Source organism: Myxine glutinosa, chromosome 4 (genome assembly GCF_964187855.1).
Source record: "Myxine glutinosa chromosome 4, kmMyxGlut1.1, whole genome shotgun sequence".
Classification (NCBI taxonomy): domain Eukaryota; kingdom Metazoa; phylum Chordata; class Myxini; order Myxiniformes; family Myxinidae; genus Myxine; species Myxine glutinosa.
This window is the reverse complement of record NC_136264.1, coordinates 67,120,858-67,145,802: the sequence shown is the minus strand read 5'-3', so window position 1 is coordinate 67,145,802 and position 24,945 is coordinate 67,120,858. Positions and strand designations below refer to the sequence as shown.

Genomic DNA, 24,945 nt, shown 5'->3' with positions numbered 1-24,945 from the left:
AATCTCAAGCTTTAGATACAGTCTGGCATCCAACCTTGCTCTCCATACTGTCTGCCTATAGAATCCATGGTGAACTCCACTCTTGGATTACTGACTTCCTCCACTTTCGTAGCCAATATGTGGCTCTCAACGGAACCCTTTCTTCTCCTCTCCCTGTCAAGGCTGGAGTACCACAAGGCAGTATTCTCGGCCCCATCTTATTCCTAATCTTCATCAATGATCTTTCTGGCTCTCTAGAAAATCGTATTTATTGCTTTGCTGATGACACCACTCTCTGTCGTGACTCGTGACATCCCTCATCCTTCTGACAGACATGCAGCAGCCTCTTTCCTCTCTTCAAACCTTGAAAAGAAATCACAATCTGGTCAAACAATTGGAATATGTATTTCAATCCTAAGAAATCCCACACACAAATTATATTGGAAAGGACCGTACGGAAAATCCATCTGCTTTCCCAACAATCCTCTCGAAGAGGTTCAATCACTCAAACTCTGGGGATCTCTCGTGGGCAAGCCACATTTCAAAGTTGGCATCCTCTGTCGTGCAAAGTCCTTCCTTGGCACACATTAATTCCTATCCACCCACAAGGCTTTCATCTGCAGCTTCATGGAGTGCTGCTCTCTCCTCTGACCTGGTTCCCCTGCCTTACACCTTGCTCAGCTTGTGCCATGAAAATCCAGACCTTCAAGTCATTGCTGGCGTTCCTTTTGCTGTTTTGTCCTGATTTGTTCTGTGTCCTAGCTCTTGCACAAGCTCCCCCCGCCCCCCCCACCCCCCCGAAGACCATTTTAAATCTCGATTTTTATAATGCTGTGAAAAAACTTTTGTACGTCACGGGTGATGAAAGTTGTGGTCAAGTTTCATCGGAATTGCGCTGTAGTTTCTGAGAAGAAAGCAAATACCTATTTTTGGGGGCAACCTACCCCCACCCAACGTAGATCCCCTTAGGGCACCATTTTTTTTTAATGCTTATGGATCCCCTGAGGGACGAAAGTACTTTTCATTTGAACCGTACTATCGTTATCCCCATTGGTCACTTATCTGATTGGTTCATCGGGACTCACATGGGATTTAACTCCAAGATATTATGCCAGAAATTACAATCGGTAATTGAATTATGCGCGTTTCAGGTCAACAAAATAACGTTTATATATCTATATATTTGTTCTTTTCAACAATTTAAGCGGAAGTGACTGTAAAACCACGCCCCTTGAGCTGGTGGCGGTGGTCTGGTTCCGGGTCGGCCCTTTCACTTTTGCTTGTTTATTTGCGCGTCACATCCCGCCGTGTGAAGAAGGTTTGTGAAAAAAAATCTGGATCGAGCTAATTTAGAGGGAATAGCGAGCAGGGTCTCAGTCTGTCGGAGGTCTCTCACTTTCGCTCGGAGGTCTCTCACTTTCGCTCGGAGGTGTCTGCGCCGCCATCACGATACTCGTCAGAGGTAAACTGTTGTGTTTTTAAGCGCGTTTCCATTTTACAATCTCAATCACACACAGACAGACACACGCCTCTCACGATGTTCGTTTACCGATGTGTTGATATATTAAATGTGTAAACACGTTTACAAAGTTAATTTGCTTTCGAGCCATTTTTAGCTTGCTTATTTATTTGATGAAATTTGAGATGATCCTTTGTGGTGTCTGTCTGTGTGGCCACCCGCCCATGTTGTCTGTGTGTGTCCACCCGCCCGTGTTGTCTGTGTTTTTCCACCCGCCCGTGTTGTCTGTGTCTCCACCCGCCCGTGTTGTCTGTGTCTCCACCCGCCCGTGTTGTCTGTGTGTGTCCACCCGCCCGTGTTGTCTGTGTTTTTCCACCCGCCCGTGTTGTCTGTGTGTGTCCACCCGCCCGTGTCGTCTGTGTGTGTCCACCCGCCCGTGTCGTCTGTGTGTGTCCACCCGCCCGTGTCGTCTGTGTGTGTCCACCCGCCCGTGTCGTCTGTGTGTGTCCACCCGCCCGTGTCGTCTGTGTGTGTCCACCCGCCCGTGTCGTCTGTGTGTCCACCCGCCCGTGTCGTCTGTGTGTGTCCACCCGCACGTGTTGTCTGTGTGTGTCCACCCGCACGTGTTGTCTGTGTGTGTCCACCCGCACGTGTTGTCTTTGTGTGTCCACCCGCACGTGTTGTCTTTGTGTGTCCACCCGCCCGTGTTGTCTTTGTGTGTCCACCCGCCCGTGTTGTCTTTGTGTGTCCGCCCGCCCGTGTTGTCTTTGTGTGTCCGCCCGGCCGCGGTGTCTGTGTGTCCGCCCGGCCGCGGTGTCTGTGTGTCCGCCCGGCCGCGGTGTCTGTGTGTCCGCCCGGCCGCGGTGTCTGTGTGTCCGCCCGGCCGCGGTGTCTGTGTGTCCGCCCGGCCGCGGTGTCTGTGTGTCCGCCCGGCCGCGGTGTCTGTGTGTCCGCCCGGCCGCGGTGTCTGTGTGTCCGCCCGGCCGCGGTGTCTGTGTGTCCGCCCGGCCGCGGTGTCTGTGTGTCCGCCCGGCCGCGGTGTCTGTGTTGTCCGCCCGGCCGCGGTGTCTGTGTGTCCGCCCGGCCGCGGTGTCTGTGTGTCCGCCCGGCCGCGGTGTCTGTGTGTCCGCCCGGCCGCGGTGTCTGTGTGTCCGCCCGGCCGCGGTGTCTGTCGTCACCCATGTCGAGCCTGTTTGTGTTTCCATGATCTGAACCCCTTAGCTCATAACACAGAACCCCTGGATTAAATGGCAAATTCGAATGAAAAACGGAGTCTTGCTCGTTAAGGCTAGTGTCTGTCTACACTCGACATTGATGACGATGTACAGGTAGAACAATGAGATGTGCAGGTGGAACAATGAGTTGATTGGTGCATGCAAACTGCCATGGGAAGCTTGATGACGCTGCTGCTCCGACAAAGGTGTAACACCCAAAACGTTCAGCTTCTCCTTGCTTCTCCTTGCTTCCCACAGTGGTTCGGAGACTGCGATCGATGTCCGGTTTATTTCATCCATCAATTCCCACATGTTCCATCGTCTTCTGTTATAGATGAAGAAGAAGAAGTACATTGGATCTCGATACATGTCGTCGTCCTGATTGTGATTTATGTGTAACCTCCTCCGTTGGTCGTGGATTACTGGAAAAAGGGAAAAGCAGATACGAACTTGATAAATAAAAACTGTAATTACTCCCGCCAGGGAGTAATGCATTCACTCGTGTGTGTGTGTGTGTGTGTGTGTGTGTGTGTGTGTGTGTGTGTGTGTGTGTGTGTGTGTGTGTGTGTGTGTGTGTGTGTGTGTGTGTGTGTGTGTGTGTGTGTGTGTGTGTGTGTGTGTGTGTGTGTGTTCGTGTGTGTGTGTGTTCGTGTGTGTGTGTGTTCGTGTGTGTTCGTGTGTGTGTGTGTGTTCGTGTGTGTGTGTGTTCGTGTGTGTGTGTGTTCGTGTGTGTGTGTGTTCGTGTGTGTGTGTGTCCGTGTCCGTGTTCGTGTGTTTGTGAACAAGATATCTGGAAAAGTTCTGAACGGATTTGGATGAAAGTTGGTGGGATGATTGCCCTTGGGATAAGGAAGAATTGATTAGTTTTTGGTGAAGCTCAGGATATTATTCTGGATCCAGGAATATTTTTTGGAAATTTTTTTGGAAATTTTTTTTTCTGTTTTACCGCATTAAAGCTTTTATTCTTATTCTTAAATGATGTTTTTCTCCTCTAATTCCGAGATATATCAAAATAAATTCTCTGACAGTTAGGGCCTACTTTCTTTTTCATTTATTGTTTTGGGGAGAGGGGATGTTAAACAAAACGTATTATTCCAACTAAACCCACGGCGGGAGTATGCGCTCTACTGAGTGGCGTTCTAGTTTTCTGAGTGTTGCAAAGAAGACAATCACAAGAGTACACGTTGAGAATTTTTTGAAGGATTTTTTTTACCATTGGAAGATGGGGCTCATTTTATTTTTAAACATTATCTTCTATGTATTCTATATTTAACATTGTGATATGAAAATAGTTTTCATATTTGTTGTAAATGTAGTTATATACTCATGGTTATGCGTTAGAGCGGTGTATTTTTTTCGCAACGTCGTCTTCAATGTTCATTTTTTTTCTTTCTAATAAAGACATATTCTGTCATTTTAAAACCACCAAAGTGTGTATTAGGTTTCCCCGTTTCATAAAAAGTATCGTTTGATACGTATAATGCTTTAAAACTGTTTTTTTTTTTTTTTTTTTTAACCTCAGAAGAAATATCAACATTTAGCTCAGCGAATGTCAATCGCGGTGTCAGTATTTGATGAACTTATAAAGACTTAGTTCCAGATTTATCAATGGCTGAGGTATGTTAACAAACGAATAAAACAGATTTGTCAAAATTCCAACTTTTTAAAAAAAGATCGCATATTCACCCAGGGTTGTGAGAGGCTGAAGAAGAAGAAACCTGGCATGGGCTTCCCAGACCAAATAAATAATTCTGGTTCTGCGATTTTCAGATTTATTTATCTATATATCTACATATCTGGGCAGTGTCTGTTGTCATTGAACTACTCCCTGAAACTTTTATTTCCGTGGTTGTGAAGTGTTTTGAATCACGTGGTGGTGGTTTTGAATCACGTGGTGGTGAGGTATTTTGAATTATGTGGTGGTGAGGAGTAAAATGATGTGGTGGTGAGGTGTTTTTAAATCACGTGGCTGTGAGGTGTTTTAAATTTGGTGTTTTGTGGTTGTGAGGTGTTTTTAATTTCGTGTTTCGTGGCTGTGAGGTGCTTTTAATCTTCTGTATATATATATATATATATATATATATATATATATATATATATATATATATATATATATATATATATATATATATATATATATATATATATATATATATATATCTGTGCAGTGTCTGTCCTGTGTTGTCACTGAACTACTCCCTCAAACTTTTGTGAAATCGTACTAATCCAACTTGACCCACGGCGGGATTATGCGCTCTACTGAGTGGCGTTCTAGTTTTTGTTTATTTGTCCATGTATAATGTCCAATTTAAACACTCAGGTAAACGTGCAGGCATGGCGTACGTGCCACTGGCAGACACGGCAAGCGCGCCAGACTCGCTGTTGCTGCAGGCTTGCGTCTCCGGTGATGCCCAAGCCGTGTGCCACTTGCTCGCCAGCGGGGTAGACCCGGGAGCACCGACCTCTGCGGATTCGCGCGGCCGTTCCCCGCTCCATGTGGCCGCCGCTCGAGGTCACGCGTCCGTATGTGGCGCGTTGTTGCGGGCCGGGGCAGAGTCTGGGGCCACGGACGCGCAAGGAAACACGGCGCTGCATTTGTGCGGCCATGGAGAAACTGCTCGTCTCCTGGTTGCGGCTGGTCTGCGTGCTGACACTTGGTGCGTTGTGTTTGTTGTGCTTTACCTTTTGTTAGTTGGTTAGATCTGATTTGGATTTCATGGTAATAAGTGTAGGAAATTCAAAATTTGATTTTGCAATGGCGCACGTTGAGACCTTGAATGACACCGCTGTTGTGTGGTTTTAAATGTCTTGACAGCAACCACCAAGGTGCCACACCCCTGATGATGGCACGTCGACGAGGGGTTCCCGACGATGTCCTCCGCCTGCTGGAAGCTCTCGAAGAGCAACATGGTGGCTTATCGGGCATGGCTGTAGCTGAGAATGACAGGTGGGCGTTCTGCAAGGAAGCATGTGCCATTCTGCAATTATACCTCTTCTTCTTCCAATAGGGCTATTGCTTCGATGAAGGGTTAATGCCTGAAACATGAACTTCTCCTTGCTCCCCCCCTGGAGGTTAGCATACTTCTTCAACATTCTTTTGATTCCCTCCATTGGTTTACTCGTCTGCCAACGCAGATCGACCCTCACCTTCACAAAGACGGGTTTTCTCAACAGACTACCTTTGGTCAAAATTCAAAAGCTGCTGCAGCACCTTTTACAACGATGTTCATGGTGCTTCCATTGACTAATTCTATCACACCACCCAGAAGTATCAAAATATGCAATAATATTGTCTCTGTTTAAGTTTGAGAGCTCATTGATTGCATATTTAAATGCCACCAGCAGCAGCACATAGTGTCAGAATATTAGTAAAGGAAGGAATATATATTAATGTCGACTTGTGTGGAAAATAAATTGGATTCCTGCATTAATGAAACGACAACAAAGAAACTGCGAAGTGTGGTGGTTACAGGTTGAATAATTGTAATAAATAAGTTTAATAATAACTAATATTGAATAAGAATAATATTGAATAAATAAGTTGAATAATAAAAATAAATAAACCATAATAATAAATAATTTGAATAATGGTTACAGGTGAGGAAATTATATAAATGGCTCCTCTCAGGATGGTGTGATTTCAAGATAATAAGCATAATGGAATCACTGACATTATAAAGTAATATTGCACGTTACAATTGAACGCTGTGAATAATTTAGCAGTGTTTCAACAGTGAAATTGTGAAGGTCGAGGAATAAATGTGAATTTAGAAAGACCAAACCGCCTACGTTTCATAGATGCCATTGTTTTAGTTTAAAAAAAACAAGACCGAAAGTCTAGCAGCGGTGTAGCCGGGCTTGTTTGATACTATAGTTGAAGAGGATAGTATGACCTGGGTGGAGATACCAGTTAGCAAATAATGTAAGTATTAAATAATTTTGAAGTACTCCAAGTCTCTAAGCTGTCTGCCACCATGGAAGTGAAGAGATTGCATTGAGACACCATATGGTTTATTTTATATGTTGGTCAGTCAACACTATCAAAGTGACCTCAGCACCATCCTGACAAACACCACTGTGTGTGTTACAGAATGAGGTATTTTACGGCGGCCGGAGTGCAAATCCTGCCACCAACCTCCTTGAGAGAGGACCTAGTGAGTTGGTACTCATTTTGCCAAAGGATGACAGGCTGAGTAAGGATGGAATTATCCCCACCTGGTGTTAATTCAACAGCTGACTGGGATTCAAACTCAGGAACCTAGGATCCCAAGCCCTCCACCCTAACCGTTAAGCCAACACCAGGCTTAGGGTGGTTGGAGGCAGGCACAAGAAATGCTTCAATGTTTGAAGAGCCCTTCATCAAAGTTTTAATTATATATGATCCGGGGGGGGGGGGCATGCACCCCTCACCTCCGCTCCCCCCCCCCGGTCAAATATCATCACCCTGTTGTCATAAATGCAGTTCCCCCCCAATCATCAAGTGTGATAATTTGCCCCAACCAGATATATGACGTACAATAATATATGAACGTTCCCTAAAGGGTGTTGAAAGAAACATTACTGGCAAAGCTAAGTGGCATTACATTCTACCTTTCAGAAGCATAAATTGTCGACTATAAAACTCACCCAATATGTTGGATAAATATGTGAGGGACATGCATACATACATACACTACCAGTCAAAAGTTTCAGAACACCTCCATTTTTCCAGTTTTTATTGAAATTTATGCAGTTTAATGTCTCAATGTACTCTGAAATTAAGCATGGAACAAATAAACAATTAGAGATAAAAAGAAATCATAGAATCATTTTGTTTAAAAAAATTTAATTTAAATATTTGACTCGGCAAAGTAGCCACCTTTTGCAGATATAACCGCCGAACACACTCGTGGCATTCTTTCTACAATGGAAATCAAATATTGTTCGGGAAGTTCTTCCCAACACTGTTCAGAAGTTCCCACAAATGTGTTGCACTTGTAGGTTGCTTTGCTTACACACTTCTGTCCAGTTCATCCCAAACCAGCTCGATGGGGTTTGAGTCTGGAGACTGTGCTAGCCATTCCATGATTTGAAGCTTACCGTCTTGTTCTTTTCCTCGAAGGTAGTTATGACATAGCCTGGAGGTGTGTTTAGGGTCATTATCTTGCTGTAGGATGAACCCCTGACCAACTCGGCGTATACCAGAGGGTATTGCATGGCGCTGAAAAATGCTGTGGTAGCCCTTTTGGTTCAGGGTGCCAGTCACTCTGTGCAAGTCGCAGACTCTGGATCCAGCAAAAGAGCCACAGACCATCACGCTTCCTCCTCCATGTTTGACAGTTGGTGTCACACACTGAGGAACCATCCTTTCGCCTACTCGATGGTGTACAAAAACCCTGCGTGATGAACCAAATATTTCAAATTTTGATTCATCAGTCCATAAGACCTTCTTCCAGTCTTCAGTTGTCCACTGGCGGTGCTTCATGGCCCAGGCAAGCCTCTTTTTCTTATTTTTCCATCTTAGTAATGGCTTTCTTACTGCCACTCGACCTGTCAAACCTGCAGCTTGAAGTCTTCTCTTCACAGTTGAAACTGAGACCTACTTATTTCGACCAGTGTTAAGCTGTGCTTGAAGCTGTTGTCCTGTGAGCCGACTATCACGCAAGCTGTTGACTCTCAGAAACTTGTCTTCTGATTCTGTTGTGGCTTTGGGTCTGCCTCTTCCCTCTTCCTCTTCCTGTCAGAGTTTCCTCCAGTTTCCAAGTGCCTTTTGATGGTGTGGGAAACTGTACTCACTGACACCTTGGCCTTCTTTGCAATTTCTCCAAAGGAAAGACCTACAACATGTCAAAACTACCTTCGAGGAAAAGAACAAGACTGTAGGCTTCCAATCATGGAATGGCCAGCACAGTCTCCAGACTTAAACTCCATCGAGCTGGTTTGGGATGAACTGGACAGAAGGGTGAAAGCAAAGCAACCTACAAGTGCAACACATTGTGGGAACTTCTGCAACAGTGTTTGGAAGAACTTCCCGAACAATATTTGATTTCCATTGTAGAAAGTGTTACGTGCTCCTCCCCAGACCCCGGTCACGGTGTACCTCCGAGCCCCGAGAGGAGTCACGGCAGAAAGATGTGTTATTCTGTATGTCAAAGATCAATGGTGAAACCACACCAATTGTTACCAACAAACAAGTATTGTATTGTTACGGATCTCAGAGAAGGCACTCCCCTTAGCAATGGGGGGGGGGGGGGGGGTTAATCCCCTTGGCCTGTTAAGCTGGCCGTCTCCGCCGGTCCTGGTACTTATAACGCTCCTTTGCGGGGTGAGATTGGTCAGGGTTATTGGTCAAGGTGTTCTCCCGAATACCTTTACCAATCCTTCCGCAAAGCAGGGAGACAAGTACCGCTCGAACCACGGACAAGATGGTATTTGCCGAGCGGTTTAGCAATCTGCGATTCGAGCCGTTAGCAATCGACTAACCCGATGCTGAGCGTTGGCCAAATCGTGCCACAGGTACCAATGGGGAAAAGACTAAAGCGACCGGATGAGAGGAAGCCAAAGAACCAAAAAGGGTAAAGGAAGAACACAGGTTTATTTCTATACTAAAAGAGGAAACGAAAGACAAATATACAAGTAGGAAAAAGCAGATACACAGGGCAACCTTAAAAACAGTCTTAATTATAAACGCCCAGGACAGGACACACAGACTTACACGAAAGGGGAATATCAGGCAGGAATGACTGGAAGAGGGAGAAGGTCCAGGTGGGACAGCAGGGCTGGAAGGTCTGGGCAGAGGCACAGCATTGAGGTCCGCTCCAGGTCCACGCTCCGGGCTGGAAGTGAACAGCCAGCGGCAGCTTCTGGTCTCGTATCTCACACGGTCAGACAATGCGAATGAAGCGCGGGATTGTCGCCGTTAAACGGACCCACTCTCCTCCTTACAATGCTCCGTATCCTCGTCGGGTACCTCACTCATCTGCCGGATCACGTCTTCTCCCTCAACTCCACAAGCAGTCCCTCGCTAAACCCTCATTTACTTCCCCTATTTGGTTACCCACGTCCTCCAATTGGCCCCCTAATTTGCCTTCGAGCCCCCATATTTGGCTTCCCATGTCATGTCTCAACTCCCCAATTTGGTTTCCCAGGTCTGTTTTTAATCTACCCATCTCAGTTTTTAATTCCTCACTCCCCATTCATATGGCTGCATAGATCTGCGCCATAAGGTCCTGCACATTCATTCCTCCCAATTGCGCAGCGAGCGCAGCCCCTGCCGCCATGTGTGAGGCGCCATTTTGTGCCCCTCTAACCTCGTGCGAGGTGCCACCATCTTGTGCGCCTGCAACCCCCTCTACCGCATCCTCATTGCTCTCCTCTTCCCTCTCTCCCAATTCCTCCCTGGGGTCCTGGGTTGCCTCCAACTCCTCATTCTCCCATACCGGCACCCGATCGCCTTGATCATCCATGGCACGACTCAATTTGGATGTTAATAAAAATTTCGGCCGCTCCAAATTTTGACCAAACTTTTTAGTTGTTAAAAATTTGGTTCGGGTCCAATCCCACTCCTGACACCAATTGTTACGGATCTCAGAGACGGCACTCCCCTTAGCAAGGGGGGGGGGGGGTTAATCCCCTTGGCCTGTTAAGCTGGCCGTCTCCGCCGGTCCTGGTACTTATAACGCTCCTTTGCGGGTTGAGATTGGTCAGGGTTATTGGTCAAAGTGTTCTCCCGAATACCTTTACCAATCCCTCCGCAAAGCAGGGAGACAAGTACCACTCGAACCACGGACAAGATGGTATTTGCCGAGCGGTTTAGCAATCCGCGATTCGAGCCGTTAGCAATTGACTAACCCGATGAGCGTTGGCCAAATCGTGCCACAGGTACCAATGGGGAAAAGACTAAAGAGACCGGATGAGAGGAAGCCAAAGAACCAAAAAGGGTAAAGGAAGAACACAGGTTTATTTCTATACTAGAAGAGGAAACGAAAGACAAATATACAAGTAGGAAAAAGCAGATACACAGGGCAACTTTAAAAACAGTCTTAATTATCAACGCCCAGGACAGAACACACAGACTTACACGAAAGGGGAAAAGCAGGCAGGAATGACTGGAAGAGGGAGAAGGTCCAGGTGGGACAGCAGGGCTGGAAGGTCCGGGCAGAGGCACAGCATTGAGGTCCGCTCCAGGTCCACGCTCCGGGCTGGAAGTGAACAGACAGCGGCAGCTTCTGGTCTCGTATCTCACACGGTCGGACAATGCGAATGAAGCGCGGGATTGTCGCCGTCAAATGGACCCACTCTCCTCCTTACAATGCTCCGTATCCTCGTCGGGTACCTCACTCATCTGCCGGTCCAGGTGGGAGAAGGTCCAGGTGGGACAGCAGGGCTGGAAGGTCCGGGCAGAGACACAGCATTGAGGTCCGCTCCAGGTCCACGCTCTGGGCTGGAAGTGAACAGCCAGCGGCAGCTTCTGGTCTCGTATCTCACACGGTCGGACAATGCGAATGAAGCGCGGGATTTTCGCCGTCAAATGGACCCACTCTCCTCCTTACAATGCTCCGTGTCCTCGTCGGGTACCTCACTCATCTGCCGGATCACGTCTTCTCCCTCAACTCCCCAAGCAGTCCCTCGCAGCCGCTTTTATTGTCCGTGTCGGAGTCAAGCCGCCGGCTCCGATGGCACGCCTACCGGTTGGCTCACCGCGGCGCTGGTTGGCCGGCAAAGGGCTCGCTGACTCCACCTCTGATGATGCGTCGACGTGCCACACCTTGTTCTGGTGGCCCTGCCCCCTTCTTCCTCGGCTTGACCGCATGGCTTATGGCGGCATGGTGCCAGCAAAACAGCCCAATGCAATGGCGGCGAACGCTGCTGGCAAACGAAGTACCACAATTTGGAGAGGGAGAGCAAAATGGACGGAATTGAGCCTATCTTATTTGATTAATGCAACGCAGATTCAACTATTGGGAACAGATCCTTAACTGAAACACATAATAATGAAATAACTACTGAGAGGTCCTATGGTTCGCTACGTGTTGTACATGGACTAACTAGGGTGTGATCTTTAACAAAGCCAATTGATGGGGATATTTACAGGGGATCATTTATAAGGGAAACATTTACTAAAATGTACTAGTGAAGGTTCTAAAAACCGTAACAGTATTAAGATCGCACAAGAATAACAGTACAACAACAATAGTAATCAATTGCACAACCAATATATATTTCCTATGATGGTACCATACGTTTCGTAATATATAACTCACTGTGCTCCTTTTGAGCGAAAATAAGAACATCCCCAATGTCTCTTTCCCGGCTTCAAGCCAAAGTCGATCCACTCCAGTGATCGTCTGTACGATGTTGTATCGAGACCAGAATCCCTTAGAGTTGACAGTCACAGTCCTGCTGCCAAAGCTGCGCAAAGGCACCCTCAAGGCGACTGGGAAATCACACCCTCGGGTATGGACGTTCCACGGCTCTAAATCGGCGAACCGCAGATTTCCCACTCAAAAGCCACGTTACACACGCACACCAGATTAACGTCTGAAAGCAGTGAAAATGGTTGAAGCGAAGTGAAAAACCTTGAGCAATGTGCAAATCCTGCGCGAGGTAAAAATGGCCGACGGCCCATTCTCGTGGCATAACGGCACTCCAACGATTCTCTTCGGAATCGACCGCAAAACCTGTCACGCAGGTTTATCTGTCACAGCGATGACAACTCTGTCGCAGGAATCCCTTTCCCGGGAAACGCAACGTTCACTCGTGACTCTCGTTCGCCAATCGTTCGCTCCAGACCTCGAAGCAGCTCGGCTTCTTGTCCGACTCACTCGCTCCGCCTTCTTTTCCTCCTCTTCCTCTTCGTCGTCGTCTGGTTCCGGTTTCATTTAAAACATTAACTTTTTTACCTTTTGAAAATAGTAATCTCTATTTCCCCCAAACGACAACAATAAGAGTACAACAACAACAACAACATGCATTTTAAAGGCCATTTTCCCTGCTAGAGCGGGGGTTAGCCTTGCGGTCCCCATGACAATCTTCTCCATTTTGCCCTATTTTCTGCATCTCTCCTTGTTAACCCCCTTGCCCGCATTTCTTCTTCCACCATCTTTAGCCAAGTCTTTCTCGGTCTTCCCCGTCTTCTACTTCCTTCTACATTCATTTCCATCACTCTTCTCAACCAGTCACGTTCATCCTTCCTCAACACATGACCAAACCATCTCAACCTGTTCCTCTTCACAGCATCAATCACAGGCTCTATTCCCATCATCTTTCGCAATTCATCATTTGTCTTCCTCTCTCTCAACGATACTCCGCACATCCGTCGAACCATTCGCATTTCCACCCTTTCCAACCTTCGTTGCTGCTCTACGTTCATTACCCATGTCTCGCTCCCATAAATCATAACACTTCTCACACATGCAGCATACACCTTTCCCTTCAGCTTCAACGACACTCCCCTCATCATCAGGACGCCACTCAATTCCCGAAACTTATTCCATGCACATCTCACTCGAGCAACCGTTGCCGAGTCTGATCCACCTTCTCCATTCAGCATGTCTCCGAGGTAGCAAAATGTTTTCACACCTTCCAGCTTCACGCCGTCTCCAAGATCCAACTCAACATTTCCTCCATCTGCAGCTCCCTCTGTGCACACCTTACATTTGAATGTAGCTGCCACACTGGTTAATGACCCTCTCAGACCACTACATTTTTGATGAACCCACTCAGCGCACATTGTACACTGAATGGAGTTCACTCCGACACCCTTCCTACACACAGCACAGGGCCACTTCCCAGTTCTTTCCACCTCACCACATGCTTTACCACTTGCCATCACCTTCGTCTTTCCGATATTCACCTTCAGGCCTTTTGTCTCCATACATTCCTTCCACGTGTTCATCTTTTCCTTCAGTCCATCCATACTTTCCGCAATCAACACCAGATCATCTGCATACAACAACTCCCACGGTAAACCCTCCTTTACGTTCTGAGCCAGCACCTCCATCACAGCTACAAATAGTAGTGGACTTAGTACAGACCCCTGATGCACTCCCACCTTCACTTCAAACTCACCACTGTTCCCGTCCTTCGTCCTTACAGCTGTGCGCGCTCTTTTGTACATTGCCATCACTACTCTGATCAACCATTCCTCCACTCCTAACTTCCTCAATGCCCATGTCAATACTTTGCGTGGAACCCGATTGAATGCTTTCTCCAGATCAACAAACCCAATAAACAACTTCTTCCTCTTCTCCATGTACTTCTCCTGCAACTGCCTCACAATGAAAAGCGCGTCTGTCGTTCCTCTTCCTGGCATGAATCCAAACTGCATTTCGTCGATCTTCACTTTCTTCCTTATCCTCCTATCCAACACCCTTTCCAATACCTTCATTCCATGCTCCAATAACTTTATCGCTCGGTACGAGCCACACTCCAGAGGGTCACCTTTCCCCTTGTATAGAGGGACGAGGGTACTCAGTTCCCAATCCACTGGAATGCGGCCCTCTTTCACCACCAGATTACAGATCTCTGTCATTCTCTTCACACCCCAAATTCCTGCTGCCTTCAACATATCTCCCACAACTCCCGTCGGCCCTCCCGCTTTTCTACCCTTCATTGCTTTTATCGCTTCCTCAACTTCCTTCTCATTTATCTTCTCTGCCGGTCCTAAAACTGGGTTACTCTCTATGTTGCCATCCCATTCATTCTCTGTATTCAACAGCATTTCCATATATCTTTTCCAACTTCCTTTAATTCCATCTGGGTCGACAACGATTTGTCCCACTTCATCCTTCAAGCAACTCACCCCCATCACATCACACCTCTCTTTCACTATCTGCTTTGCAATCCTGAATACTGCTTTCTGACCCTCTTCCGAATCCAAGCGTTCTCCGAACATTTTCCTACATGCCTCCTGTGCCTTTGCTACCTCTTTCTTTGCAGCCTTCCTGGCTGCCTTATAACTTTCATGCTCTGCTGTTTCTGCTCCCGTACCCTTCGCCTTCTGCCACTCCTTGAACTTCTTCCTCTTCTCGTCAATCCTGTTTCCAACTTCATCATCCCACCACCATGTTTCCGAGTGCCTCGGTGGTCCTTTTGTCCATCTACATACCTCACCAACGGCTCCCAACAGACTAGCTTTCATTGACATCCAACCACTTTCAAGCTCAACCACATCATCCTCGACCCTACTCAGCCTCTCTTTTAATGCCTCCCTTACTGTCACCTCTTTCCACCTCCACACCTTCATTCTCGGTTGGTACTTCACCCGCCGAGCTCTCCTCGCACCTTACACCCTTACGTCGCAGACAACCAAGTGGTGCTGTGAAACAGCCTCCTCCCCCGGGATCACCTTTGTGTCCCGGAGGTGCCCCCTATCTCGCCTACGCACCATCAGGTAGTCAACGGTTGTCGTCGACCCACCTGACGTGTATGTAACAAGCTTATTATCCTCTTTCTGGAACTGAGTATTACAAATCAACAAATCAGCTCCATCAGCAAACTCCAAAATCCTTTCACCTTCTCCATTTCTCATACCATATCCGTAACCCCCATGAAATCCGTCAAAACCAGCCATACTCCTTCCCACATATCCATTTAGGTCTCCTCCTACCACAACAACTTCCTCATCTTTCACGTTTTCCATCAGCTTCTCTATCGCACACCAGAACTTGTCCTTCTCTTCATCGCTTCGACCAACCTGCGGAGCATATCCCGAGATGATGTTCACCAAGAGCTTTCCAATCATCATTTTCACCATCATCAACCTATCACTCACTCTGGTCACACTCACCACACTGTCTACAAACTCCTCAGAAAACAGGACACCAACACCATTCACGCCCTCCAGGCACCCTTGCCACACAAACTTGCATTTCTGTCCCTGCCTACCCTTCACCATTCTCACACCACTTCCCTTCCATCTCATCTCCTGCACACAACATATGTCCACTCTTTTTCTGACCAATACTTCCACCACTTCTCCTGATCTCCCTGTCATTGTCCCTACATTCCATGTGCCAAACCTCAGAAACCGATCTCCACTTCGGGCTGTACCCTGCCCACATGTAGTTGTAATTGTCATGGTTCTCTTTTTTCAGGCAATGTTTTTATGGCCGGATGCCCTTCCTGACGCCAACCCTCTTAGTCGCCTCTTACGACACGCAGGGATACGGCGTACCTATTCTTATCCAGGGTACACACTGGGACAACAATAATAGTACATGGAATCAAAAATGTTTACAGTGGATGAAAACCACAACAACGGAAGTGACGAATCCGTAACAAAAGAATGCCACGAGTGTGTTCGGCGGTTATATCTGCAAAAGATGGCTACTTTGCTGAGTCGAAAATTAAAAATAATTTTGTTAAACAAAATGATTCTATGATTTATTTTTATCTCCAATTGTTTATTTGTTCTATGCTTAATTTCAGAGTACATTGAGACATTAAACTGCATAAATTTCAATAAAAACTGGAAAAATTGAGGTGTTCTAAAACTTTTGACCAGTAGTGAACATACATACATACATACATACATATATACATACATACATACATACATACATACATACATACATACATACATACATACATACATACATACATACATACATACATACACATACGTCCGGAGAGACAAACGCTGTAAACACAGGAACCAAACATCTATGCCTTAAAAAAAAAGTTTGTTTAATCACGAATTTGCCAGTTCTAAAAGCGTTTTTGCGAGTTTGAAGAAGAGGAAGAAGCATTAATGTGTGCTTTATTCACACAGCAGTTTGAATAGAAACATTTATTATTCTACGACAGTAGAAACCCTTCAGAAGGACATGGAACAGCGTACAAAATTATATTTACAGTAGTGATATTTTGCAAAGCAATAGAAAAATATATAAAACTAAGAAGGAGCCCACAAACAGCAACAACCACATCCATGATAACAATCGAGTGTTATAAAAGATCCATATTTTCATGTTTTACTTCATGTGTTTCACATGTTTGTTTGTGTTTCACACTGAATAAAGGTAGAGCATGCAGATTGTGATACATGACAGGTTCAACGATATGTCTGGCCTGAATGGCATAGGAATAAAAATGGTGGTTTGTGGAGTCAGCCGTCGTACTGCCATAATGACATCACATCACCCTCGTCATGTGACCAGATCCTCAGCTCTGATTGGTGTACGTTTGACGGGACATACATACAGACAGACAAATACTGTTCTAGACGGCTTTGGGCTACGTCGTAAAAATGTTCAAGATTTGGCTTTCACAGAATACATAATCTATTTCTCATACCACCCAAATAGTGGGGGACCGAGAGTGTCAGAACCTTTTTGTCCCTTCCAGTATTCTTTAAAATCGAACAGAACATCTGGATTAAAGTAGATTTAATACAGATCTTCATGCAGTAACGAACAATTTAAAATGGTGATATTCAGACAATTCCAACCTCCGCTGCCCAAGGTTGCACCACCATTTTGCGGTGGGTGGTATAAGTAGCTCAGAGATTTGGTTCTGAGTGAAACCAAGAGTACAACACAATTAACCTTTTTAGAAGTCCATGAAATAATTTAAATTGTTATATTAACAAACTTTTCCTTTCACTGGGAACAGGTACTTTTGCTTGTAAATGAATACGAGAAAGACCAAATTGATGTTCAATCACTATATAATACATAAAAAGAAGAGATGGAAATTTATAATTGCGAAATTGAAGAAACCAGCAATTAAATTTACTTTGAACCCCTCGTATAAATACAAGATATGGATCACTTTGAAGAAGTTAATAGATATACTCGAGCAGGATGAACTGCATTTGGTACATCATTAAAATGTTATGAAAATCAATTTAATGTCTGAAAAGGAAAGTATACAATCAGTTTGTTCAACCAAGAATGACGGATGGTAGTGAAATGTGGTGTCAGACAAAGAAGATGGAGCAAACGTTGATCACCTGCAAAGATCCATGGAGAGATGCTGTGTTGGTTTAACCAAGAGGGACAAGAAGAGAAAATTCCTTCACGTTCTGGTTACAAAGTACTCGGCTGGACACGTAGCAAGAAGAACGGGTGAACACCTAGAAGTAAAAGCTTGGAATCTTGAGAAGGTCCTGGAAGAGGCACGTCGACCAAAGATCAGATGCAAGAATGGAATTGAACATTCATTGGCAGAGTACAATGGTCTCAAGTTGCATTGAATGGATCGTGTTGAGGGGATATGGAGGCCTTCTTCCTGCAGTGGATTAAGTAGGATAGTCAAGTTAAGTTTTTAGTTGTCAATCGGTGGTGGTAAATGATTACACGATGATGATTGAGTGGCATGATAACCTCGAGGAACGTGAACTTGCCTATGAGGTGTCCAGTCTCGGTTTGAATCCCAAACCAGCTATACGCTCTCATCCTGGTGCTCCGATACAAGCCAATTCATCAATGTGTGCACGGTCCACCAGAAGGACGTTTAACCTGAGGACCTCTCTGCTAGTTCCGGTCATTGATGGGCATTAAATATCCCACAGTATCTTTTGTGATGGTTTGGCGAGATATCACGTGCACCTTGAATAAATTACGAATTCCTGCCTTTATGGACTGCTCGGAAGGCAACACCAAACCAAGCAACAGAAACACTTGCCAAAAGACTGCTTCAGCAGTGGCGCCACTCTGTCAAGAGTACGTTACATTGATGAGGATGAAATCGTGCTAAGTAGAGTGTGATGAGTACCCCCCTTAAAATATCTTGCAGGGAAGCACACCGTTGCAGTGAGAATGAAGGTGAAATCTAACAACAGTAAAATAGAAGAGGAAAATAATTGTAATTATTTTCCCAGATGCTCTTGTTCACTTCCTTTGTTTTGTTAACCTTTGATTGAATGCATTGTTCTAATTGCCATTGTAGTTGCCCCTACCCTGCAAACAAATCTGTCTCTGGCAACAAAATTTTTTGATGTGAAAAAAAGGAATTTTTTTTTTTTTTTAATTTTTTTAAGTCAGTAAAAAAAATGTCTCAACAAAAAAGTAATGGGAACAGCTCACCTTCGTTGCAGTCCACAAACAATCGCCAAAGTAATCCAATACCCACTCGTAACGCTCGTGTGCTTTGCATGTATACCACGTCACCTGCATGGTGATGAGTACAATTACCATTTTATTTGTGCTTCAGGAAAATGTGCCTTTTCGAAGCGGAGAGAGTTTGGCAACACTTCACGTGAGAATAAACAAACCACACTTAACAAAATGGTACCAGTGAGTGTTAAAGGGACCACTTGATCATCCCACGTCCGCTCTTGTACACGAGATGTTTCGCCTAGCCATTAACCTCATCAAAGGGCAAGCATACTTGCCTTGCTGCAAATTGCACGGGCAGTTCGAATTCAAATGTACTATGATTGTGCATGCATTGCCATAACATTGCCGATTCAGAGCATTTTATGGTGAATGTCTTGTATTTAATTTTCTAGCCTGGTGTTGGCTTAACGTTGAATAGATAATACCACATGACCTGTCATCCTTCCGAGGATGGCAAAATGAGTACAAGATCACTGGAGACGGGGCACTGCATTTGCAGCACAGCTGCGCTCCCAGCAATGATGCAACCAGCAGCCATTGGCTCCATACAAATTTAATGATTTAATTTTCTTAGTTATTTGCCTGAACAGGACATGAGCAGAACTGTTGAGTAACTTGCTTTAAACTTTGGTGAATATCTGTGCAGTGTTTTTTCGGATGTATTTGACCAATTTTCTTTACCTCTGCCACGAAGTTGCATTGAGGTTATGTTTTCACCCTTTTCTGTTTGTTTGTGAACAGGGTATCTCTAAAAGTTGTGCACAGATTCGACAGAAATTTTGTGGAGAGGATGGGTGTGTGACGAGGACAAAATGATTAGATTTTGGTGGAGATCCGGATCTGGATCTGAGAATTATTTTTAATGTGATTCTTCACCATTGAGAGATAGGGGGAAAACGATGTATATCACGATATCTCCATGGGAACAATAGTTATGGGCTGATTCGGAGGACGGACGGATTCAGACAAATTCGGATTCTAATTACTGGATGGTGCATGAGGTCACAAACACCTGATATCGACTCTGAACGTCATGCAAGATGTTCAATTGAATACACCAAGTTTTAAGAAGCATGTCTAAGCACTCGTTATCAGGATTACAATTTACGTAATTTGAACCCCCAGGAATTATCAATGAACCCAAATGGTTTTACCTCAGTGCGGCAACATGCGGAATCAGGTTGACTTGTGATCTTAATGAAGAAGGATAGTTTTTAAAACGACACTGTGATAACATAAACAAAATGAACCCTGAGACGATGTTGAATAAATAAACAAATAACACTTAACATAGCTGTGAAAAAACTAAATCCGAGGAAGCCTTGCACACTTTCACACGCATGAACTGGACCAGGTTAGAGCAAGTGGGCAGGTGAAGGAGACCACAAGAAATCCTCGGCAAATGGGACATCAAGAAGAAGAAGAAGGGGGTGGGGGTGACAGAAAGAAAGTAAGAAAGAGAGAGGTTGGGGATGGGTGAGCGAGGTGAGAGAGAGACAGAGACAGAGAGACACAGAGAGAAAGCAAGCAATAATTAATGAATTAATATTAATTGATACATTTCCCTGTTTTATAATCCATAAGATATTCAGACGAGACAAAGCATTTTGTGTGTGATCACCCGTGTTTGTTAAGAATATTTTACTTCCAAAGAAACCTTGATTCAGAAAGCCTTTGGTCCCTTGATGTCTGTTCCATATCCATACCGTATTCATCTGTGCAGTCACGTGAAAAAGTAAGTACACCCCATGTAAAGTTTTGACTTTTTCAATATATTTCAACATACAGCTATTTGATCTTCATTTCAACAATATTGATAGATAAAGGTGATATAATATAACAAATATCATGAAACATATACATTTTGTAGTCCATTGTATAATTTAAATGAACATAAATGCAAATTTCGCATGTGGAAAAAGTAAGTACACCCCAACATTTATCACCACTTCAAATACCTAAAATTAGAATCACCAGCTCAGGTGCAAATGATTAGAACATCGTTAGAGAGGATCTTGGAGGAACCTGTCTTATTTAAACCTCAGACATTTAGTTTGGTTTGCTCTTTGTTGTTGAAGTGTGCGGCGTCACCATGCCTAGATCAAAAGAGCTCTGGGAGGCCTTCAGAAAGAAGGTTATAGATGCCTACGAGTCTGGGAAGGGATTTAAAAAGATCTCCAAACAATTTGAAATCAATCATTCGACTGTCCGGAAGATCATCTACAAGTGGAGAAGATTCCAAACAACTGCCAACTTGTTCAGACCAGGTCGCCCCAGCAAGTTAAGCTCGAGAGCAGACCGCAAGATGCTGAAAGAAGTCTCTAAGAACCCCAGAATGTCATCACGGGACCTACAGGTAGCTCTTGCCACTGTTGATGTCAAAGTGCACGAGTCTACCATTAGAAAGAGGCTGCACACATTTGATCTACATGGGAGGTGTGCCAGGAGGAAACATTTGCTGTCCAGAAAGAACATCAGGGCAAGACTAAAGTTTGCCAATGAACACCTAGGCAAAGACGAGCATTTCTGGAACAATGTGCTCTGGACAGACGAGTCAAAGGTAGAGCTGTTTGGCCACAGTACCAGAAGACATGTTTGGTGAAAACCAAAGACAGCATTTGACCACAAGAACCTGATACCAACTGTAAAGCATGGTGGTGGAAATATTATGGTTTGGGGCAGCTTTGCTGCATCAGTGCCTGGGCAGCTCACCATCATAGAATCCACTATGAATTCTTCATTGTACCAGAGGGTGCTTGAGGATAATGTGAGGCCATCTGTCAGAAAGTTGAAGCTCAACCGAAGGTGGACCTTGCAACATGACAATGACCCGAAACATACCAGTAAATCCACCAAGGAATGGCTGAAAAGAAAGAAACGGAGGGTTCTGGAATGGCCAAGTCAAAGCCCGGATCTAAATCCCATCGAGATGTGGGGGGATTTGAAACGAGCTGTGCATGCAAGAAACCGCTCAAACATCGCACAGCTGAAAGAATTCTGCATGGAGGAGTGGGCAAAAATTTCTCCCAGTCGATGTCAGAGACTGGTAGACAGTTATAAGAAACGCCAACTTGAGGTTGTTTCTGCCAAAGGGGGAAATACCACCTATTATAGCCAAGGGTGTACTTACTTTTTCCACATGCAAAATTTGCATTTATGTTTATTTAAATTTTACAATGGACTACAAAATGTAAATGTTTCATGATACGTAGTGTGTTCAAGTAGGCGATCCGAATGGACACGCGTGAATTTTTTCCCACCTGCAGAAGCTGTCATTCGACGGCAGACCGCCGATGAGTGAGGACATGTAAGTGAGCGCCGTCGGATTTTCGTTTTTGACAAAATGACGGAAAAACTTGAACAACGCTACTGCATCAAATTTTGTGTTTTTTGGCCTCGGGGATGTTGGATGCTTCCATTGTGATGACTGCAACTTGGTTTCTGGGTCGTACCCATAATCCCAGGACTCATCGCCAGTGATCACTGTGTTGAGGAAGCTGGGATCGCTGTTCACAGTCTCCAGCATGTCCTGTGCGATCTCCAAACGGAGTTGCTTCTGCTCAATCGTTAGCGGCTTTGGTACGAACTTCGCTGAGATTCTCCTGAAGCCCAAATCTTCCTTCATAATGGAATGAACGGTGTTGAATCTTGCGGATCGTTTCCACTTGGGAATCGCCAAGCTTTACACAAAATTTGATGCAGTAGCGTTGTTCAAGTTTTTCCGTCATTTTGTCAAAAACGAAAATTCGACGGCGCGCACTTACATGTCCTCGCTCATCGGCGGTCTGCCGTCGAATGACAGCTTCTGCAGGTGGGAAAAAATTCACGCGTGTGCATTAGGATCGCCTACATACGTGCACCAATCAACGCCTCCCTAGTTTCTTTTTTTTTACGCACGAAAAATAAAGGTCGGATACTTTTTGAACACAGTAGTATTTGTTATATTATATCACCTTTATCTGTCAATATTGTTGAAATGAAGATCAAAAAGCTGTATGTTGAAATATGTTGAAAAAGTGAAAACTTTACATGGGGTGTACTTACTTTTTCACGTGACTGTATATGTATTTGTGTTATAACCTATGTAGAAATCCTTTATTTACCATTTGTTTTTGACTATTGCTTATTTTCCAGGATTTAATGACTACGTTGGTCCTCTTGTTGCATCATGGCTGAAGCCTGGCTGTGCCCCTGCCAGGGTACTGGCGATAACGCGACTATTCGCTGCTCAAAGATTGTGGGATCTTTAACATTTCCAAGCTAATGCTAGCACCTGGTACTCCCAGCTTGATGCCCTTCTGAGGGAGAGGTGCACTCTTTGACCGTTTATAGTCTGGCTGAGAATCAAACCTGGAGTGGATTGCTTACCTTTTCTTGAACATTCTTTTAACATCTACAGGCGATCAATGTGGGCAAGGTACCGCCACATGATGGTCTTCTCTTTATTTGGGCAAGGTACCGCCACATGATGGTATTCTTTATTTGGGCAAGGTATCTATTCTGCTGGTCATTTTGGTGATCGTCCTGTAACTTAGACGTTGTGACATCAATAAGATGTAATAATTGCTGAGCCTGTTCTTGGGGTGGGTGGTTGAACTTGGTGCATGAACGAGTTGGGATTTCATTGCATAGTTTGTCAGAAATGGTATTTCTTTAACTCTTTGCCCTTCATCTTTTTCAGTGTACTTGAGCGGCTTCTGAGCCCGGGAAGACCTCGAGAACACGCCGTCATGGCTGGAATGTGTGGCCTGTGGCGTGAGCTCATTTCCGAACTGGGTTTGGGCGTTGTGCTGCTGCTGCTTGCAGGGCTCGCTCTTCTTTCTCTCGCTATCGCCTACTTCGTCAGCCTGCCTGCACATGCTCACCACCGTGTACTGCAGTAATCGAGTGTCTGTTCGTCCATCTGGATCTCAAAAGTGCTGCACTTTTAACACCTTGTTGTACAACGAATTTTCCATTGCCTTGTTATGCTGCCTGTTTCTGCCATTTTGGCCCTCTTTGGACCCAAAGTTCGATTTGTTTTCACACTGGACAATGCGACCTTGCAGCCGGCATGGTGTGCAGAAGCAAAATGGGTGGCATCATTTAGTCATCCTCAGAAATCTAGCCTAGTGGGGCTCCTGCTTGTTCAAAGGATTTCTCGAAGTAGACCGACCACCTGAAATAGTAATTCTGAGAACACGTTGGCCCCTTGTAGATTGCCGTTTCGTCCATGCAAAATTAATGTTTGTATACTTGAAAAAGCAAAACGCAAAACGATTTTACAGAATATCTGTTATGTGATTATATGAAATGAAAAACATTCATTTTAGCTCAGCACTTCCTCAAAACTTTTGGTGCACTTTCTGTATATTGCTGAATTGTTGATTGTTAGTTTATGCAGATGGACGGGCCGACTCCGCCGGGGTTACGGACGATGGACGGGCCGATTCCGCCGGGGTTACTGACGATGGACGGGCCGACTCCGCCGGGGTTACGGACGATGGACGGGCTGACTCCGCCGGGGTTATGGGCTGGGCAATTCCCCCCACTCCTCCCCTCCCCCAATAATTGAGGTGTTTCATTATAACTTGTAATCACCTCTCCCACTGGGATCAGTGCTGTGCCATATGTATGTATGTACAAAGAGGTGGGGTCCTCCCTGAACTGCCGGGACCATGTTTTATTTATTTATATGCATATAAACAATCACGCAAGCAGACAAACACTCATGGACACAAACACATACTTGTCAAATGATAGTATGAGGTCAAGGCTCATGTAGGAGTTAAGCGACAGACAAGCAGGTTCAGATTGATAGGAGGTCAAAGAGAATCGTGTGGGACAAAGACGCACGTAAACTTCACAAACAGTGTTTGAGCAGCAGGGATAGGGAAATATGAAGGGGACTTGAGTCAGTCGGAGTGGAAGGGTTGTGCATATGGGAGAAAGTACGAGGTCACAATGGGCAGTAGTCTTGAAAAACTTGAGGGAGGAGCACTGGAAAACATGCAAGTCACATGATGTGTGTGTATATATATATATATATATATATATATATATATATATATATATATATATATATATATATATATATATATATATACAGTGGTACCTCGGCTTACGAGTGCCCCAACGTACGAGTTTTTCGGGATACGAGCCGTCGCTCGGGCGGTTTGTTGCTTTGGGATACGAGCCGAGATCCGATGTACGAGCTCAAAAAATTTATTTTTTTGAATTTTCCGGTTGTGGCTTCCGGTTCCGGTCACGC

General features: G+C 45.0%; 1 protein-coding gene across 2 annotated transcripts; it reads left to right on the top strand.

Moving 5' to 3' along the window:
* Window positions 1-1,195: 1,195 nt before the first annotated feature.
* Window positions 1,196-24,719, top strand: LOC137424726 (ankyrin repeat domain-containing protein 46). Of its 2 annotated transcripts, none has more exons than XM_068112479.2 (4): window positions 1,196-1,441; window positions 4,973-5,309; window positions 5,468-5,599; window positions 23,377-24,717. In XM_068112479.2, the coding sequence occupies exons 2-4, from the start codon at window positions 4,987-4,989 to the stop codon at window positions 23,576-23,578; spliced, it is 657 nt and encodes a 218-aa protein (XP_067968580.1). In that variant the 5' UTR covers window positions 1,196-1,441; window positions 4,973-4,986; the 3' UTR covers window positions 23,579-24,717. The 2 variants fall into 2 exon arrangements, with proteins under 2 accessions (XP_067968580.1, XP_067968581.1); XM_068112480.2 differs by having other exon boundaries at window positions 1,228-1,441; window positions 4,985-5,309; window positions 23,377-24,719.
* The last annotated feature ends 226 nt before the right edge of the window (window positions 24,720-24,945 follow it).

Coding starts and splice junctions, on each gene's coding strand:
- LOC137424726 (XM_068112480.2), top strand. CDS start 4,987: ATGGCGTACGTGCCACTGGCAGACACGGCAAGCGCGCCAGACTCGCTG. Junction 5,310..5,467: donor GGTCTGCGTGCTGACACTTG/GTGCGTTGTGTT, acceptor ATGTCTTGACAG/CAACCACCAAGGTGCCACAC. Junction 5,600..23,376: donor GCTGTAGCTGAGAATGACAG/GTGGGCGTTCTG, acceptor CATCTTTTTCAG/TGTACTTGAGCGGCTTCTGA.